The following is a 21,512-nucleotide window of genomic DNA, read 5'->3' as shown; positions in this document are numbered from 1 at the left end:
GTTTGGAATGTAAGAGGTTAACATTAGGGGAAGCTGGGTGAAAGATATACAGGAACTCTGTACTATTTTTGCAATTTTCTGTAAGTCTAAAATTATCTGAAAATAAAAATTATAACATTCATAAGACAATTGGAAATGTAAATGTAGACCAGATATGTGATGATATTGAAGAATCACCGTTAATTTTTTATGTGTGAAATGATATTGTGAATACATTTTTTTAAAAAGTTACTATTTAACTGTCAGAGCCAAGAGGGGCCTAAAGAGACATAATGACTAAATGTAATGTGGTGTCCTAGATGGTATCCTGGAACACAGAAGGGACATCAGTTAAGAAGCAAGGAAGTATGAATAAAGCACAGATTTTACTTAATAATAATGTATCAATGTTGGTTCATTAACTGTGACATATGTACCACACTAATGTAAGATGTCAACAATGGGGGAAACTGGGCTATGGTGTATGGGAACTCTCTGTGCTACAGTACAATTTTTCTGTAAATCTAAAAGCATTTTAAAATAAAAAGTTTATTTTTAAAAAAGTCATTATCTTTCAGAGAAACATACTGTAATATCTTCAGATAATATACAGATTTTCTCCAAAATAATAAGGGCTATACAAAATAATTGATTATAATTTTTATGTGTGTTGTATTTCAATTTTAAGTTTATTTAAACAAATAATAATACACAACGAGGAGGTGGATAGGTGTGTGGACAGGGCAGGAGTGGTGTCATGGATTGAACTGTGTCCCTGAAAAATATCTGTCAACTTGGCTGGGTCATGATTCCTAGTATTGTAAGATTGTGTAATCTACTGTGATTTCCTTATGTGTTGTAAACTCTAACACTATGATGAGGTTATACTGATGACGCCTACAAGATTGGATAGCGTCTTAATCCAATCTCTTTTGAGATATAAAAGAGAGAAGCAAACAGAGACACATGGGAACCTCATACCACCAAGGAGGCAGTGCCGGGAGCACAGTGCGTCATTTGGACCTGAGGTTACTGCACAGAGAAGCTCCCAGACCAAGAGAAGATTGATGACACGGACCTTCCTCCAGAGCTAACAGAGACAGTGTTCCCTTGGAGCTGACGCCCTGAATTTGGACTTGTAGCCTACTGGACTGTGAGAGAATAAACTTCTCTTTGTTAAAGCCATCCCCTGTGGTATTTCTGTTAAAGCAGCACTAGATGACTAAGACAACTGGTCATGGGTTGATGGTTGTTGAGGCTAGGTGATGGGTAAACCAAAAACCACACCCGTTGCCTTTGAGTCAATTCTGACTCATGGCAACCCCATGTGTTACAGATTAGACCTGAGCTCCGTAGGGTTTTTGTGGCTGTAATCTTACCAAAGCAGATCGCCAGTCCTTTCTTCCACAGTGCCACTGAGCGGGTCTGAACTACCAACCTTTTGTTAGTAGTAAAGTGCAAACCATTTGCGCCACCCAGAGACCCTGGGTGATGGGTACACGGGGTTTATTACACTATTCTGTACACTTAGCTAATAAAGAAGAAAATAAGCCAAAAGTTTGGTTTGCACACATACATCATGCAGTCGTAAAGATCTGCTAGAGGGGGCTGCAAACGGTAGGCTCTGATCCTCCACGCAGCCACAGCAAGGATGGGATGATAACTGTTGCTGCTGAATCCCTACAAGGGGCCAGTTGTTATTACATTTAATCCTTATAAAACCCTTCGAGGGGACATTACAATCTTTTTTCTTTCAAATAGATTAAGAAACTGAGGTACAGTGAGTTGAGGATACAAAGTCAGGTGTTTCTGGCTCAAATCCCAAAGCTGGATGCACTACACTAGCAGGGCATCAAGACTGGTATTAAGGGACGCCAGGGATCACAGGAATAGCAAAGCTAGGACTAGTGACAAAGTTCTGTTGTTGTTGCTGTGTGCCGTCGAGTCAATTCTGACTCATAGCGACCCTATAGGACAGAGTAGAACTGCCCCATAGGGTTTCCAAGGAGCAGCTGGTGGATTCGAACTGCCGCTTTTTCATTAGCAGCCTGAGCTCTTAACCACTTCACCACCAGGGCTCCTGGATGGTGTCAAATAAGGAGCAGAAGGAAAGTAATTAGGATAAATAGAAGAATTAGCATCTGGGCGAGGGGTCCTTGGTAAAAATGATGGTGCCTGACTTTGATTTCCCCTGTAACCCTTCTCATTATAATACTGGTGCATGGTTCTAACAAATCTGAGTTCACTGATTACATCTCAGGCTGGTCTCATTTCAGTTATAAACCGAACCTCTAACACCAGACAGCAATATCAAAAAAGAGAATGTGAATGGTTTAGCACAAAATCTTTGACACTATTGGAGCCAGAACTCAAGTGTCCTTCAACAATTATCATTATCCCAAAGCATGAACATACAGGAGCCTTTTAGAATCTGAGTTAAAATCCCTGGTGGAGATTCATACAGCTCAACCTAAATGCTAATAACTCTACCTCCTCACTCCAATCCTCTCTCCTTAAATAAACCTCATATCATGCCTAGACCTTTATGATAAGCAAAGAAAGGCAGCAAACAATGGTAAAATCTCCAGGGACTGGTCCCTACTGATAACATGTCCAAAGTATGTGAGACAAAGTCTCGCCATTCTTGCTTCTAAGGAGCATTTTGGCTGTACTTCTTCCAAGACAGATTTGTTCGTTCTTCTTGCAGTCCATGGTATATTCAATATTCTCAGCCAACACCATAATTCGAAGGCATCGACTCTTCGGTCTTTGTTACTTGTTGTCCAGCTTTCGCATGTATATGGGGCAACTCAAGACACCAGGGCTTGACTTGGGTCAGACGCACTTTAGTCCTTAAAGTGACATTTTTGCTTTTTAACACTTTAAAGAGGTCTTTTGCAGCAGAATTGCCCAATGCAATGGGTCATCTGATTTCCTGACTACTGCTAACATGGGTGTTGATTGTGGATCCAAGTAAAATGACATCCTTGACAACATCAGTATTTCCTCCATTTATCATAATGTTGTTTATTGCTCCAGTTGTGAGGAATTTTGTTTTCTTTATGTTGAGGTGTAATCCATCCTGAAGGCTGTGATCTTTGATCTTCATCAGTAACTGCTTCAAGTCTTCTTCACTTTCAGCAAGCAAGGTTGTGTCATCTGCATATCTCAGGTTGTTAATGAGTGTTCCTCCAATCCTGATGCCCCATTCTTCTTCATATATTCCAGCTTCTCGGATTATTTGCTCAGCATACAGAGTGAATAGGTAGGGTGAAAGGATACAATCCTGACCCACACCTTTCCTGACTTTAAAACCACACAGTATCCCCTTGTTCTGTTCGAATGACTGCCTCTTGGCCTATGCACAGGTTCCTCATGAGCACAAATTAAGTGCTTTGGAATACCCATTCTTCACAATGTTATCCATACTTTGTTATGATCCACACAGTCGAGTGCTTTTGCACAGTCAACAGAACACAGGTAAATATCTTCTGGTATTCCCTGTTTTCAGCCAAAATCCATCTGACATCAGCATTGATATCCCTTGTTCCACGTCCTCTTGAATCCAGCTTGAATTTCTGGCAGCTCCCTGTTGATGTACTGCTGCAACTGCTTTTGAATGGATCTTCAGCAAAATTTTACTTGTGTGTGATATTAATAATATTGTTAGTAGTATGGCTACTAACCAAAGGTTGGCAGTTTGAATCTACCCAGAGAAGCCTCATAAGGAAGGCCTGGTGATCTATTACCAAAAGATCAGAGACACTGAAAACCGTAAGGAGTGCAGTTCTACTCTGACACACATGGGCTCGCCATGGGTAAGAATCAATTTGACAATTGTTTCTTTTTTTGCTTTATTACAAGCTCTAGCCCTTAATGCAATGTTAAGAACCTTAGTATCTGCAGGCAGAGCTAGATATATTATAGGCACTCAATAAGTATTTATGGATAAAGTGAGCTGTACCTTAATTCACTGAGATTCCATGAAGTCCCTTGGTACTCTATAAGTAGACAGGTGCTCTCGAGTCAAGAACCCTCTGAGATCTCCAGCTCACCCACAAGCAGAGTTGATTACCTTTCCCTTGTCGATCACCACCGTGCCTTGTACTTAATTTAACATGTTCTCTTGCCTTTCGTCTCCTAACTGTCCCTTCTTTGAGGCTGTGAGCTCTCTGAGGGCAGAGATGTGAGTTATTTGTGATATTCAATATCACAGATTACCTTTGATAAATGTTAAAAAAAAAAAAAAAACAACTTTAAAAATTGCTAAGTAGAGGCAATTCCTATAAGGAAGAATTCTAACTTTTCCCTTTAACCAAGTCAACTGCATAAGACCCAACCGTGTTGACAGCACCGAGCAAATACTAAATGAAGTGAGAATTAATACAGTTCACACCCTGTCATGCCTTATTTAAATCACCAAGATTATAAAAAACATTCCTGTAACCTGGCTCAATCCTGTTACCAATGTTCTGCCTGAGGCTCCCCTGCAACTTCTACTTTTTAGAGCAATTTCTTGGCACCCTGTTTAAGAACCTTAATCTGATTCAATGAGAAAGCATGAAGTTCTCATTTTATGTTCTTTTGTATCTTACAAATTCCTCACATTATTGTGCTTGTCATTATTTTTCTTTTCCCAACATTATAAAAGCAGGTTTGTCCAAACCATCTCCTCTTTCCCTTCAACAGAGACGATACAGATAGCTCCCCACTTAGTGGGCAGGAAGACCAGATGACCACAGCAGCAGGGATGGGAATCGCCCAGTGCGCCCAAATGGACAGAAGTCTTTGTAGTCAACACTGGTAGGGTGACGAGATCAACAAAAAGTATCTGCTCTCAAACAGTATGTTTCATATGACATGGACCACACCCACAGCAGATAGTTCCTAACAGGCTGCAAGTCAGCCTCCTTGACACCCATCACTGCCATTCTAATACACACTCTTTTACCTTCCCTGTCCTCGCAGAATTGACCTTAGGGCCCTCAACTCTCTGGTTCCCACTTAAGGACCAAAAAAAACAGGGACAAAAAAAAAACACCTCTGAGTGTCCAATGTTCACATGATGCTTGGACATCAGAGGTGGGGTCAGTTTTCTCATTTATGTGGTCAGATAAACAAAGACTCCTATTTAATATGTTGAAGGATATTAATGTACAAAGACGGGGACTGACCGTGTGACTCTCAGAAAAGTAGTTGCTATAACAGCCAGGAAAAATAGCTTCAAACGTTAAGTGTGGCTTTTTTGTTTTCTTTTGTTACTTTTTTTTGGTTGGCATTTTGCTACTGTACAAGATCATACCAAAGTAAGTTATTAATATAACTACAGCCTTACCTGGAACCCTGGATCTCAAGAAATAGAGAAACTTCCCATTCTTGGAGTGCATGATGGCCCTCTTAATGAACTCTACCACTGATTGACAGCGATCCTCAAACTTAGGGTGGCACCACAGGCTGAAGGTTCCTGCCATTGGAAGATTAAGAGGCAAAAATGTAAACCTTACTTTAGAAAGGTCTATGAGGCTGGTCTAAACATTTTAACAATCCTCACTTTTGGGAAGGTAGTTTGTGGATAAGCTGAGTCAGACAGAGGTCCCTGAAGCCACCTGCTCCTGTTTGATCCCACATTAATGGGAAGAGAGATGTTGCCTTTAGTAAGACATAAATTAGGTCTTATAAGATTTTTATTAAACAAGTAAATAATACATTCAAGTCATAAAAAAGATATAAAAAGTACTTCAAGTATAAACATTAATCCTTAAATCACAGACTCTGAGGTTTCCTATAAAGACCATAAGAAAAGATTCATAGCCAAAGCAAGTTTAAATGACATCCCCCTCAAGAAGATCTACGTAGTCTTCAACTATTCACGGAATAGTCAAGGAAAGACAACAAGAGCAGATTTGTGGGTCTCACTCATTCACGTGTGTGTCAGGCACAGAAAATCAAATTCTGAGTCTTTCCTTCTTTAGCTTCTAAAATTCCATACCCCAACACATCACAAAGATTCTATCCCAAACTTTAGTGTCCCAAAGCCAAAAGAGAATCTGAATCCCCGTGACTTAAAAAAACAAAACAAGGAAAAAAAAAACTAAAGCACTAGATCCAAAGGAACCACCCACAAAGACATACTAAAAAGGGATACTAATTGCTCAAGAGAATTGCAGATTTGTGTCTCTCTAGTTACTTTTACAGACTCACTTAAAAAGATGAAGACAAATGTTCCATTGCAAACTGGCAACTGAAAGACCCACAAGGCTTCTATTAAAAATTCCATTTATTCAAAGAAGAAAAGCCCCCTTGAACAAGAAGTAACTAGAAAACCATTTGAAAGAGTTCTCATTCCTGGCATCTCACCTATCAGGAACCTAAAGGTCAAGCATTTATTCATCATTCCCATGGCCAGTCATTTTAATGTTTGGTTTTCCATTTTTGTTTTTTGTTTTTAGGAACAACAGGAAAATAGGCAGCAAACCACCCTACAGTTATCTAATTAATTCCAGGATCTTTCCTTTCATGCATTTCTCTGTGTAAGAGGTGGGGGCAGATGAAACTATGGGCAAAGCTTTGCTGACCTCAACAGCTACTTCCTGCCTCACAAGAAGAGCAAATGCAAGCATATCTAGCAGCACATGGCTGACAGCAGGGAAGACACGGCAGAACCTGAGAAAAGCATGACAGAGGTTCTTATTTATAATTCATGTCTCCTATAGCTCATTTAAGGTTGGACATATGCAGGAAGAGTGTAAGGGATGGTAGGGGTGAGTCCCTGAAACTCCCCAATGTTCTCTACACGTTTTAAAAATTTGTAACATATGCAGGTATTTTGACCAAGGATGTATTACCCAGCCCTACTAACAATGACCATCACAAGTTTCTGATCCCAGTCAAGTAGAGACTGCTCCGATGCAAAATCAATCCAGGGAGCTATGTTCAACAAGTCAGCTACTAGACATGGCTAGAACATTAAACATCATCTGACCACAAAGGAGGAGGTACCACCAAGGAGGACAGTAGACAGTCTAAAGCACATTGATCCCACAAATTCTCAAGGTTCCAATAAATATTTCCTAAAAGACTATAAAGCTGACCAAAAAAGGAAATTATCATCACCATGATGCCTGGCAGGAAGACTTGATGTGACTATGAGGCAAAGATATTCAGAACAGAACAGTCACAGCATCAAAACTAAATTCTTCTCTTTATGTACATGGTTTGACAGAAAGTATCTCTAGATAGTAAGCTTAGTTAAGACCAAAGCTTGGGAGAATTTGTCTAATGATCCTAGGTTGTCTCTTCCTTCTACCAAGAGTTTTACTGGCTCTGTTCTGAGAAACTTCTTTGACCTTGTTCAGGTCCTCCTATTTAGAAGAATACTTTTAAATGGGGCCCTTACTCTCCCTTTCCTACCTCCTCCAGTATATCTTCCAGTGATTGAAACCAACACCGGTATCAACATTCAATTGAGTCTGAGATTTTTCTCCCTATTCATAGCTCCAATCCTTTGAATTATTCCTGTGAAGAAGTGAGCAAAGGTAGAGAAAGGCAAAGATGGGGGAAGAAGATTTCTTAAAACAAGTCAAAACTCTGAGGTCAAAAAAGGCAGCTATGATTACTTAAAATTAAAGCCCTCTATGTGACAAAGAAGCCATAATAAAGTTAATAGATGAGCAGATATCTAGTATAGGACTAATAACCAGAATAAAGAGCTATATACATCAACATGAAAAAGATCCAACAGAAAAACAGGTATAGGCAATTTACAGAAGAAGAAATACATAAGAAAAGATGCTTAAACTCACTAAAATCCAAGAAGTGCAAATTAAAACAAAAAAGTATTTTAACCCATCAGGTGTGGCATAAATTTAAAAGATTAATAATATCTAGGGTTGGATAAGGGAGTGAAGAAACAGGTACTCTCATTCACTATTGGTGAGAATGTAATTGGTAGTATTTTGGAAGGCAAACTGGCAACATCTATCAGCTTTAGATATGCATTCCTTATCACCCAGAAATTCTACTTCCAGATGTCTTAGAGAAACATTTCTGCATGTGAATAAGGAGGCATAAAGAGAACATTCACTGTAACTTTATTTATAAGAGAATAACTGGAGATAACTCTAAATGTTTGTTGACAACAGAAGAGTTAAATAACAGCATATTCATAACATTATTTTGTAGTAATGAAAAAGAATGAGGTAGGTTAAAATGAGCTTAAAAGGAAAGTTCTCCCAGACAATTTAGCCAATTATATTCTATGATCCTTTGTAAAACCACACACACACAGAATTGCTTTTATACGTAAATGAAGAAAAATGTCTAGAAGGATAAACACCTAATTGCTAACAACAACTACCTGTAGGGTAGGGAGTGAAATCGGTGGACTAATAAAAAACAACTTTTAATTTCTATTCTATACACATGTATAGAACATATTCACACAATTAAAGTATAAAAAAACTAAGAAAGGAAAGAACATATCTGGTACAAATCCTCAGTGAGGCCCTGAAGTCTGACAAGCTCCTGAAGTCATTCTCAGGCACTCAAATATTAGAGACGTCAAAGGGAAAAGAACCAACATACTCAGCTATAGGCCCCCATCTGATCCCTGGGCACACACAACCAAGGACCTAACCAATCTGTAAATGTCTAAGGACAAGGAACCACATCTTCAGCTTTGTCTGTACTTTTCCACCTCTCCTATCCTTGCTCCTAGTTCAGGGCTCTGTTAATATAGGTTCATGATCACTTATTTACAATTCTGGAAACGTTTTCTAACATTTGGCAACAAAATCTAACCAGACCTTTTAGGAGCCACTTTAGGGTCTTTATTTATCCCCTTTAGTATGACTATTCACATTTCCTGCAGGAATTATCAATGTGCTTTGACTCTCAGATAATGGTCCAGACGGAAATGAGTGTGTTACATGTATAGCATGTGGTACCTTTCTAAAATGTGAAAACTTCTCAATTATGAAACATAATTTGCCCTGAGGATATAAGAAATCGTGGACCGGCTCGGCAAACCCTGGCTGACATTTCTCATCAGGCTTTTAGTGGCCGCTGGGGAAGCTCCAGCACCTCTTACCTCTGTAGTGCTCCATTCTAGTGTGGTGAGTGATACCCTGTGATCGGAAACTGAGGCTCAGGATATAACGAGGATCAGAGCTGTCTCGTACCAGGAAAGAACCATCTGGCTTCCCTTTCAACTTCATCTCAGCATCTTCCCAGTTCATTGGCCCCCAATACCAACCACACTATCAAAGACAAGAAATGATCGAGTAGTTAACAGAACTGAGAAATGGCAAAGCTTTCAGCACGGTCTATCTTACCACAGGAGAATCCCCCATCCTCCAAAACATTTCAAGAGGTAAAAGCAGCTGAAAGTGGCTCAACCGTTAGCAATGCTCATCAGGCTCACTATACTTTTAGCCCTCAAAGTAACAGAAGAATAATTCTGCAATTCCATTACCAAGAACTGGGTCAGAAATCTATCAAGCCCAGCTTAGAAATGTAAAAATGTCTCCACCACCTTTCTTCATCATGTTCAAATTTTGTTTTCCAAATCCAATGTCACAGCATCTTCCATGGAATTAGTAACAGAAGCATACTGTTTTGTCACTGTAAATATGGAGGCAAAGAAACTACTCTTCCTTTGAAAATAATAAAAGGACAGCCTGAGTACAGAATTAGGAGAGTGCGAGGGGAGGGGAGGGGAGCTGCCAGTCCTCAGGCACCACCTACCTTCTCCAATTCTCGAAGGCTGGCTGCAAAGCTGCTCGAGTCAGGCCGGTAGAGGGGACATTGGAGGTGCTGGGGGGGCTGGCTGTGCAGGGATTCAGCTGCTCGGATGGGAGCAACCCGGGGAAATGCATCTGCAGGGCAAGAGAGTGGTGGTCACTTGTTTCTTCCTGTTGCTCCCAACCACAGGCAGACCCTTCCCCCAACGGAGATGCTAATGAAGAGGGGCAAGGCATTAGAAGCTAAGCTGGAGAGGGTGAGAGCCAAAGCAGTGGTAAAGAGCTGGATGGGCTGGAACACAAAGCTGTGTGGGCGTGTGTAAGCTGTGAAGGATGGGCGGGGCATTTAACCCCAGGAAAGGGATAGCGGAGCTGCTCACTAACCTAAGATGACTACTTCAGGGGCTTCACCAGCCTACAGCGATTCCACCTTCTCCCATCTCGGCAGCCTTGGAAATAGTGACTCGCTTACTCGCCCAGGAAGAGTAACAATTTTGCCAGGCAAGAGAAAAGTATGCTGATTTCATTCATTTTATTCCTTGGGTACCAGAGACTGGCAAAGCAGGTATGGGCTACTAAATGTTTGGGTACTTATTTACAAGGCTGCAGTAAATATGAAACGCTTAGAAAAACCACAGAACTTTGAAATCAGCTACATATTAAACCTCCTCACTATACTGAAATTAAGGTAATTTCTTAAGTGATATCTACTCAAGGTTTGCAAAACAGTCTCAGCAGCAAAGAGACCAAAAAATACCAGACTTTTATCCCTAACAAAAATCAAATTCACTGCCATAAAAAAACAAATAAGAAAAACCAGCTCTCAGCCTATTTTCCAAAGAGTTCTGGCTTTCTCATAGTATCGATGTTTCTACATATCGATTCCTCCCATCCTTCAAGGATTTATCACTTTATACTCCCAATTCTTGCAAGTCTTGCCTTTAAGCTAAGCTAACCTGGGGCATGGGGTGGAGGAGGCGGAGGTAGTGGGAAGGACTGCAGGGAAGACCCCATCGGAGCCACAAGGACAGATGTAGGCAGCGTCCCACTGATATCATCTAGAAGAAAGAACAAAAGCAAGAGGTTCAGAAATATGAGCACAGAGTGAACGAGGTGAAAGCAGGGGAGAGGGAGAAGGATTCTAAGGTTGTCCTCTGATGTGAGATGGCCTGATCTTCACCCTGACTTTTTGCACACAGGGCAACAATCATTTTAATCTGGTTTGCTTCGCTTGGAAAGCAGGAGTGTAAGGATATTCCTGAAGTAGCCTAGTAGCAATACATTCAGGGCAAGATAAATAAAAAAACCTATCAACATACAGAGCCCTGGTGGCACAGTGGTTAAGAGCTCAGGCAGTTCAAATCCACCAGTTGCTCCTTGGAAACCCTATGGGGCAGTTCTACCCTGTCCTATGGGGTCACTATGAGTCAGAATTGATTCTGACGGCAACAGGTTTGGTTTGGTTTTGGTTATCAACATACAGACAGTAAATATTACAGCATGCAGGTAAGAGACCTGTTAAACCACTTAGGGAAATGGATGGGGTGCTGAGAGAGGGCCAGTAAATAATTGGGTCATTATTGGAAACTCAGAAGCTTGTTTGGCTCCTGACCAAGAACAATAGGTCCCTAGAGTTTACCCTCCCAGGAAGGGTAGAGAGAAAGCAAGGGAGAGAGGAAGGAGGCTATACCTAGGAGGCTGAGGCTTCTTCTTGGAGGAGGAGGGGGAGTTGGAGGATGTGGAGAGGTCAGGCCCCGCTGAGAGATGTCCACGTCCACAAGCGACACCGTTTCACCTGTGGGATTCACGGAGCAAGCATGTTACAGAAGCACCTTGCCCAAAGCAGAGGCCGAAGGCAAAGAGAAGCAAAGGGCGAGCAAGGGAGGCAAGCGGTCCATGGCTCTCAAAAAGCTCAAAATCTAATGCTCCTCAGGGCTGGAATCACCCCTGAACACCAGAGGAATCCATTTTAAATTCTGTCATTCTTTCGCCCTGTGTTAAGGGTTAGGGATTCTTTAGAACAAAAACATGCGATGACAGTGGTAAAGTAATCTAATTCTGGGTCTGCAACTGACTTACAATATAATCTTGAACAAAGGGTCTTCTTTATTTAAATGAAACCCACACAATGTATTTTTACAGACTTGTATACCAAGTTCTGCCTTAGCGAACAAGGCAAGTGGCTTATTATAAGCCCCAAGGACACGGGAAGCAATAATCCCCAATAGCTGAAGTTACAAAGGCTGAAAAAAATGCCTTTATGATCCTAAAAAATAACTACTTCCAAAATCAGCCAAAGTCAGGTAAGCTTAGAGGAAGCTTCTCAGTAGGAACTTGGTAGGGGGTGGCACATGGTTTCTCTTACTTCTCAGCATGCCATGAAGTTCTGTTCTCTGCCATGTACACCACTCCTTACCACCTAATCCCATCTACTCCCTCTCTACTTGAGTCACCAGAAAATAGAGGGTATTTTATTAACATTTAGGTTGATAGCCAGGAACAGGTATGTTTTGGCTGGTCCGATCCACAGGTCAGAACTCAGGAATTCTTTAATATGGTCCTTAGGATGTTATTTCCAACACTTTTTCTTCCTTACTTATTATTTTAATGCTGCTCAGTTAAGAAAATGAGGTCATCAATCTCTCTAAAAGACCAGGAGCTGGGCTTTTGGAACCTAAATACACAGTTTTGTTTTGTTTTTAACAAAGTTCTTGAGTACTAATTAAGGAGAAAAGTTCTTCTAAAAATCATCAGTACAAGTTCTAGGAAGCTGGTACTGGACTTATCACAGTTTAACAACTGAGAGTCTAGCTTCCCAGAGCAATGGAATGACCCAGACAAGTGGTTAAGGTAACCACCTGCCTTGATCCAGGATCAGAGAGGTCTAGATTGTAGGTATGGCACTTAAAGGATGCAATTCAAGCACGCTAAGGCTGTCTGAAACAAGAATGCTGAACCTGAGCCTACAAACGTGGGTGGTCCTTACTTGAAGGAGGAAGCAATTATTAACAGAAAACACACTGCCACAGGATAAGATTCTTTAATTCTGGGCTTGGCTTAAGAACAGAGACCTCCTTCTCCACTACAGTAGATGCATGCCACAGGTACCAACTCACTTCTTCTGACAACTCATGACAGTCTACCCAAGAATGAGGGACCCTCTGCCTGCTTAACATCTTCCTAGAAATGTCCATTCCCAAATCATAATTCTTCTAACCATCTTTTTGAGGGACACAATTTATCTAAAAGGGTTTGGGATTGGAATCTCTTTTATTTTTTTTTTAAAAAAAAGCTTCTCAGCCACCATCAGTGAGGGGTACTAAGTTCTGAGACTTGGGGCAGTGTGGTAAAGACCTTTTCTATTATTCGAGAAGGAGCTTCATATCTGACTGACATAGCAGAAAATCTCCCTCTCTGAAAAAGTTCCCCATAAAGCAAGAAACAGTTACCCAAGGATATTCAACCCCCTTTGTACTTTAGCAACTGTGTTCCCTGCTGCAAGAGGAAAGACTTAAATTAGATACAGTGAAGAACTCTAACAGCTGCAAGAGCTGCTAGTCCCTAAAACAGGAAGACAAGAGCTCATATAACCCCTTTACCCAAAGTCTTTAAAAATAATCATGGATCATGTTTATTAGATAATCCATTAACTCCCCTGGAAGCAGGGACAGGAACCTTATGACTTCGGGAGTCCTTTATGCACTGTGATCCTATAAATTTGTAATTCCTACTTTTAATTTATATGTGATGACCCTGAACTAAGCACTGCATAACTGCTAGGGCCGCCTAATTACCAGCAAGCAGCCTTTACCTCAAACTATAAAGCATCCAAACTCAAGAACACATTCCACACCATAAAAATAGCCTTACCCTAAACCCAGCGGGCACAGAATGAAGAAAATAACTGCAGACATGCCGGAAGCTCTCTCTGCGATGCATTTGCAAGTGTGTTTCCTGACAGGTCTCAGAACACTCCTGCTTTCAGATGTCAGAAGAAAGAGGAATATATCACCCTTACCTGTGAACAGGGGGCTGAAGGAGACCGGAGAAAAGGCACTTTGAGTTCTTGTCAACCTGGGTTTCCTAGGGGGCGAGAAAGCACACAGAAGAAAGAGGGGAAAATGAACATGTATACATCTAAATCACTACAACACTCAATTCCAGACGCACTGAAAAACAAAGAAAACCCTAGTTATTGTCAGTAACACTCTTGTAATAAAGTCTTAAATTTAATGGGGGAGAATGAAATTAATTAAGGCAATTCCTTAAAAAGATTTGGCTACAGAATTCACTAGCCTACAAAGCAATGAGAAATCCCTCTGGATCTCTCCATACCCAGCACATTATAGGAGTAAAACACCTAAAGTGGTAATTAGCAAGTCCATTTCAAGAGGAAGGAAATCGGATGCAGAGTTGATTTTTGTATAGGAGCCAAGAAAAAGGCTCTTGACCTGAACAGGCGCCAGCTCAGAGCAACAGCTTTCCCTATGAGCCTACCCCTAGGAGTAGGAGGTCCCAAAGCAAACCAGGGAACCAGGGAATATATTCCAACTTGACAACAACACTACAGGATGTGCATGTAATCTTCAACCACTAAGACCTCTACTTTCTGCACAAATGCCCCCAGATATAGATCCAATCCATCAACTAGCAAGTGGGCTCCCTGAAGTTCAGGGCTCTGCCTAGCATCCAAACAAGATGGCCCCTTCCCCCTCCCTAAGCTCCCCCTAGACTTCCTGGTGCAGCTCCAGGGAACCAGTCTGAAAACCCAGATCTCCTGAGAAAAGTTACACCAAAAGGTAACTTCACTTTGTACCAATTTCAACTGGCTTTTCAGTCAGAAATGAAAAAAACCCAAAAGTTCTGTCAAAGACTTTCTGGCCAGCAATGTGCCAAGCTCAAAAACTCACCTTAAGAGGGGACTGACTTAAAAGGAAAACAACCTGTAGTGGTGACGGAAATATGCTGTATCTTGATTGTGGTGGAGGTTACAATGACTGTATACATTTGTCAAAATTAACAGAACTGGATACCCCCAAAAAAAAAATTTTTTGCTGTATATACATTATACCTTAATGAATCAAACTTTAAAAAATCCCACCTCAGAATTCAGTGCCTGAATCTGGAGAGCACTGTAGTTGGCTCACTTTCCAAAAATACCCTTACCCAAAGAACTAAATAAAACAAACTCTATTCAACTATCAACTGTACCATTAAGGAGGAAAGGGGGTGCAAAAGAAAGAAAATTCAAATTAAATCCTATTTAAAATTATTTGACTTTGGAAGGTGTTGATGTATTTATGTTTAAATACAGATGTCTGAGCTTCTCAGAATTCATTTCAAATAAAATCTCAAAATCATACGATGATGACCTTCCTCAGGAACACCTGAGACACTGCCCGGTTCCTTGTCCAGACCTATCCTCAAATGCCCTCTGCAACACCCTCCATGTTGAGAATTGAAGAGTCTAATGAAGATGCACACTGTGAATGCCCTCCTCCCACCCCAGCACACAGGGAGAGGTGGCTACATAAAAACAAGACACCACCACACAGAGTCTCTCTGTTTATAAAAGTTGCTCATGACAGCCTGCAGCTTAGTTGCAACACTCCAGAGGGCTGGAATGGAAAGTTAATTCCACTGGACATGAACTTTAAGATGGGTGAAGAGCTTCCAAGCTGATTTTTATTTGATAACTTGTGATACAACATTAAACTCAGCAAGTAGAAACCTACACCACTGGCCTTTCAAAAGGTTCACACCTCAGCCATTTGGCCGTGTGCCTCTTTTCAAAGGAAGATGCATTACTCTGCCATCTGCCCATACTGGGGACGAGGCTCTTCAGTGCCAAGCACTGAAGAACAGCAGTACCCAAACGCACACATCTTGCGGAGGCCTTCTCACTTCGGCTCATCTTCTCCCCCGCCCCTGGCATTTTGAAGAAGAAAATCATAGTTTCTAGGATCTAGAAAAAGAAATACATCTGAATCTAAACCCAGACAGAGCCATCTGAGAGCCCCAGGATAGTTTTTCCTGGCAAATAAGGAGGCCTCGCAGCTGGAAACTTGGGGGAGGGAGAGGGTCTAGGAGGCTGAAAGGCTAATAATAAATACATGTGCTTCCCCCTTTCTTCAGGGACACACTGCCTAACTAAAAACCCACAGCAGTTTCTGTCTTAAGGATCCTGAGAGCATTCTAATGGCAGTCATCCATGAAAAGACCAATCTAGACAACCTTAAAAAAAAACAAAGCAGGGGAATGATTAACATAAAACTGAGGATGGTAGTAACCTGGGGGGAAAGGGGGGAGAGAAGGGGAATGTAATCAAGAAGAAACACACAGGGCTCTTCAAAGGTACTGATACCACTCTATTTGCTAAGCATAATGATGTGTTCCCATGCACGCATCTCATTGTTATTTATATAGTATATACACTTTACAGGAATCCCTGGGTGCTGGAAACAGTTAAGCGCTGGATTACCAGCAGAAAGGTTGGTGGTTTGAACCCACCCAGAGGCACCTCAGAAGACAGGCCTGGCAATCTGCTTCAGAAAGGTCAGAGCCTTGAAAACCCTGTGGAGCAGTTCCACTCTGCACACATGGGGTCGCCATGAGTTGGAATTCACTCAACTGCAACTAACAACAACAATATACTTAATATACCCTCTTTCGTACACATGATATATTTTAGAATGATAAAAATCCATTCTAAGCTGGATGTGTTGTTTTTGGAGAGTAACATGAATGCTACAGCTCCTTAGGTCTATGGACCTGATAGCATTTTTAACCAACCCTTCTATACTACATTCCCATGTTATTTTTATTCATTCCCACATCATCTTGACAAGCATTAGGGTATGAAAGTTATGCCAGTGTAACTTTGCCAGTAGGTCACTAGCATCTTGGCAGCAGGGAGACTTGAGGGGTGGGGTAGGATTTGGTGGGCTATGCCTCAGGTGGCAGAACAGGGCAGGGCAGAAGAACTTAGGCAAACTGTTCCCCACCTGAGGCTGGCAGTCCTTTCTGTCAGCTGTGCACTGGTAACAAAGAGACAGACTGCCTCTGTCCATTTCCACCGTGCAAATTACTAACTCTACTGCAACAGATCTGTGGGATAAAAGGAGTTAAAAGCATTAGACTAGACAGACGACAACACATAGATAGAACCACTGGCCAGTTTTCAAGTTCCTTGAAAACCTAAAATGTAGACAATGAAATAGCAATGTCCTCCCTCTCTTATCCATAAATCGCCTCTACTGATGCCCTAAGACTTACACATTTCCTTTGCTAAAGGAAGTTCCAAACTAGGATGTCCAAATACCAGGTTTTATGGCTTCAGTGTACCTCTGCCCCTGCTAAAGCACACAGTGCCAAGTCAGCCAGCCTGTGCCATTTCCAACACGTCATAAGCTAGTGTCTGTTCATGTGCTACAGGCACAAAAACCATGTGTTCATTTTTAGTTCCAATACACAGACATCTGTGCAGCAAGGTCAGATCCAAAACTCCATCATAAACCAACGAAAGAAACGATGAGGGAACTTCCAGGGAAAAGCAAAGAGGCATACCCTAAGGTCTAAAACCTCAGGAACGATGTTGGTGAGGAGAATTTTAAGGAGTGAAAGGCACAAGACTCAAATGGACACAGAGCTTTCTGAAGGCAGGGAGCTCATTCCAGAAGAGAGCTGCCGACCACAACCCCTTCTTGGAAAAATAGTTAAAGAGACCAACGGAAGATGGACCCAAAACCCAAACATAAAGTTAGAACTTCCTCACCACATCATAAAATCACTTTGCTCTCAGCATGTCATGCTATGAGTCAAAAAGACCCCATTCGACCTAAAGACCAAGGAAACAGAGAAAACGGTTTCTCATGTCTGCCAGGTCTGTCCATGACAGCAAGGCCCAAACTGATATCAACACAGCCTGCCTCTCTTTCCAAAATTGCATCTTTTTTCCAAACAAATAGATAGGAAACCACTACAGAACTGTTCTTCATTTCTCCATCTCACAACTATGAAGACAGCCAGTAATAATCTCAACTGTTAACTCAGTAAAAAACAAAATCTTGAAAAATGCACTAGGTACCAAGTGTGCACTGTGTGATGATTCAAAAAGGTGAGTCAGATCAACAGTTATTTCTCAGCAAAGAAAGACAATCAGTCCAACATATCTGAAAAAGACAAGGGAACCCCGTTGGTTTTCCTGAATAGAAAATTCTATATTATACCAAAGTCCATAGACATGAAGGCTGCATCCTAACAGGTGTATGTTATAAGGCCTAGCCCAGTTCCCCAGAACAGAAACCTGACAAGCTGCTGGGTCCGTTGCGTCCTTCACTTGAAGAGTTCTCTAAACTAACTCATACTACATTTAAGACTAAGTATTATATCCAAGCAGGCCTAGTTAGCAGACTCAAAAGCATCTGAAGGTACCAAAATTTTGCTTAGTGTTAAAATATGGGAACTGTTAAGTCTTATAAATGATTTAGGAAGCACTTTTTAGTCGATAGCTGTGGGAAAGGGAGATGTTGAGAAGAGGAAAGAGAATTATGCCTAGAGGTTACTGTAAGAGCCCCAAATTATACAGCAGACTGCAGACCCATAATTAACTCCAACCAACAATAAGGAGAAAGGCATATACCTTTGGCAAAAGACTGAAATTTCTCACTGCTTTCAGGTCCTACCAATCAAAACAAGAGAACAAACTAAAAATCCAAACTCATCCTTCCTCCCATCAGGGCGTACTTACTCAGAAAGGAGGTGCAGATCCACAGAAATCACAACTACCCTGGCCAGACGCACCAAGTTTTGCACAGCTGCGAGGCTGCCAGCAAGACTGGCACGTAGTAAGCTGTGGAGAAGCTAACAAGCAGCACCAGAGCCTAAGCACTTTAAAAAAAAAAAATCCAGCTCAATCTTATTACTTCTTTTCTAAAAAGCACAAAACACTCCATCTAGAATTCTCTCGTCTTCACTCTATTCCTTTAAGGTCAGGAACAAGACAGAACTCACTCTCCCATTTTACAGATAAAAAAAAAGGGAAGTATGAAGAAAACATATTTGGCCCCCACCCTACAGTTGATGCTGGCGTTCCAAATGGAATCTAGACATTTACATTCTCTATACAACATGCTGACTCCTAACAGCAGTCAACCAAACGTTTATACGCAAATACCTAGCTCTTCTCCAATGCATCAGAAAAAGCCCCTGGACCAAAAAATGTAATTCTCCAGTGCCCTGAACTAAGCTTCTCTGCAGAGCTACAGCCCAATTTGCTCTGCAGCAGAAATCTGTATTGTGCTTAGTGTGAGGGTTGGTGACAGAGCAACCAATGACCATTAAATTTTGCTTCCAAAGGCAAAAAACCGTATAATGTTATATGCCTTTTCCTCTTCCTAATCCATTGGATGTAGCAGCTAATTTCACGCCACACCTAATATTTGGCGTCTCTAGATTCCTAGACCAAGTCTTGGTCAATACGGAACAAAGACAAGACAAACCACAAAAAAAAGAAGCAATCTATTCTATGTCATTACCCACAGCTTCAATCCCATCCTCCCCCCATCTGATGAAAATTTCATCCCTACTGCTGAGTGCAGCATCCAATGCAGAGCTTACCACAAAAAAGCTATTGCAGTAGCCACACACTTTTCAAGACTTGAGCTCCCAGCATGAGTTCACTGGAAGGTAAATGCAGAAACAGTGGCCTATCTGAATAGGCAACAAAAATCAACCTACTGATTTCTTTAAGGAGTCTGAGTTTGGCCTGATACCTGAGATGAGCCCAAGGCACAACTGTTCAGAAGGAGCAGCAGAGGCAAATCAACCCCACACTTTCCTCTTGGAGGACCCAAGCTCCCTTGAAGAGAAGTTCATGGATGAGTGGTTCCCAATCCAGGTCACACTTCTGGGGAGGATCAACTGGGAAGTTTTTTTTTTTACTTCAAATTCTTGAGCCCTAGACATACTGATCTTTTCATAAAGCACCCCCAAGTGATTCTATTGCACAGTAAGGTTATCAGTGTATTCACTTTACCTGTTATTTAGCCATGGTTCATGGCTGCCAGTACATCCCGGGAATCTATCATATAAGCCACACCAGAACCAATTTGAATCTTTCTAAGAACCCATCCAGAAGCACAAACCACAATGGCTGTTACCGCAATGGAAGTTTCATTTCACCGACAAAAAAGTTGACAGCTTTCTAAACCAACACTAAAGATCTAACACTGGATATCTGAGAACAAGTCTATCCTTCAGAAACTCAGGAAAACAAGCAGCTCAATGTCTAAGTCTGGAATTTTCATCAACTGCCCTAGAACTGAAGTTCTAATGTCTATACCTCATACTTAGAATTCTTACATGGGCTTGAGAGCAAACCTATTCTCTATTCTCACAGACACCGGTCAGCACACAGGCTTGGGACAGTCAGAAAAGCATTAACTTTGAGTAGAGATGCCCTACTGATTGCTGGCCTACAACTGCACAAGTTCAACACATCATCTGTATACATGAGTGAAGAGGGGGGTGAGGTGCTGGTACACAGACAGAATAATAAGCAAGGTGCTCAAGACGCAACACCAGCTTTTTGCCCCGAAGGCCAAACATTTACAGCAACCTCCATGCCAGGGGTAATGGTAGACACCCAATTTTGAAAAGCAAAAAAAGAAACAGAGTGGGTGGTGGTGGTTCAAATCATCTCCAAACTCAAAAGATGCTAGCCCGCTGAGAAATGTCATGGGGTGTTAACTCCTTAAGAGTTAAAGTTGCTCCCACAATTTACCACCGGCTTCGACCATACCTAACGGGAGCTGTCACCACCTTTAGCCCCAAGTCTCTGCCTCCTCCAAAACACCAAATCTTAAGAATTGGCAGAGTGCAGGTTAGCAGTAGAAAAAAGGGGAAATGAAAGAAAAGGAAGTTTTTCAGCCAGTCCCCCAAGCGGTCTCACCTCCCCGCGTCCAGCTCCCGACCCGCCGAGCCACCCATGTCTGTCAGGCTCGCAGCTGAAGCAGCCAGCTCTCCAGAAGGCCTCTTGCCGGTCCCATCACCACCGCCAGATCCACTGTTGCAGCTCTTCGTGCGAAAGAGGCGACTGAGACGGATTTTGAGGGAGCCCTTCCGAGGAGGACCCGCGAGTGGCCGGAGGGGCCCAGGAGGCGGCGGGGGCGGGAGAGGTTGCTGCTGCTGCTCTCCTCTACTCAACCGCCCTGGAGGGACCAAGTCCTGCAGCGGGAAGGGTACTGAGGGTAATTCGGGGCCTGGGGGCTGCAGCAGAAGCCGGCCGCCCCCTCCTCCTCCGCGGCCCGGGCTGCTGAGCTCCTCTTCCGAGCAGCTGTTAGTCTCCAGGCTCTCGGCCTCGGATTCCAAGCCCTCCAAGACCAACAGCGCGTCGCTTGTTTCCGTGGGGTCCTCCCCGGCCTGCGGGGCGGCAGCAGGCGGCTGGGGCTGCGGAGGGGGCGGCTGCGGGGGACATGGGCACGGGCAGCAACCCGCACCGACCATCTTGATCCCCGGCCCTGCCGGCTGCCCGAGCCCCAGAGCTGCCAACTGTGCCTCTAGTCCAGCCGCCGGGCCCCAGGTCCGCTCGAGCGCCAGCCCCGACGGCAGGGCCTTAGGGTCCAGAGCACAGCGGTGCCGGGGGCACAGCAGTTCCGAGGGTCCGGGCTCCGGGGCCGCCTCCGGGTCCTCCTCCTCCGGCGGCCGACCCACGTTGCGGAACACCATCAGCTGCGGCGGCCGGGAGCCCCGCGGGCAAGGCCGCGCGAGGAAGGGTGGCGGCGGGGGGCCATG

The 21,512-nt window shown here is 42.7% G+C and overlaps 1 protein-coding gene across 2 annotated transcripts in view; it reads right to left on the bottom strand.

Annotated features, from left to right (window-relative positions):
- Positions 1-21,446, bottom strand: part of SOCS7 (suppressor of cytokine signaling 7) — a 39,749-nt gene extending 18,303 nt beyond the window's left edge. The window contains exons 1-7 of one of the 2 annotated variants that reach the window (XM_004378004.3): positions 20,671-21,446; positions 13,738-13,802; positions 11,410-11,514; positions 10,676-10,777; positions 9,724-9,854; positions 9,068-9,236; positions 5,315-5,443 (exon numbers count right to left, since the gene is read on the bottom strand). In XM_004378004.3, the coding sequence (XP_004378061.1) occupies positions 5,315-5,443; positions 9,068-9,236; positions 9,724-9,854; positions 10,676-10,777; positions 11,410-11,514; positions 13,738-13,802; positions 20,671-21,446 (1,477 nt within the window). The remainder of the gene's footprint in view (positions 1-5,314; positions 5,444-9,067; positions 9,237-9,723; positions 9,855-10,675; positions 10,778-11,409; positions 11,515-13,737; positions 13,803-20,670) is intronic. The other variant, XM_004378005.2, reaches the window with a different exon arrangement.
- Positions 21,447-21,512: the final 66 nt, after the last annotated feature.

Source organism: Trichechus manatus, unplaced genomic scaffold (genome assembly GCF_000243295.1).
Source record: "Trichechus manatus latirostris isolate Lorelei unplaced genomic scaffold, TriManLat1.0 scaffold00054, whole genome shotgun sequence".
NCBI classification, from domain to species: domain Eukaryota; kingdom Metazoa; phylum Chordata; class Mammalia; order Sirenia; family Trichechidae; genus Trichechus; species Trichechus manatus.
This window is presented reverse-complemented; position numbering and strand designations above follow the sequence as displayed.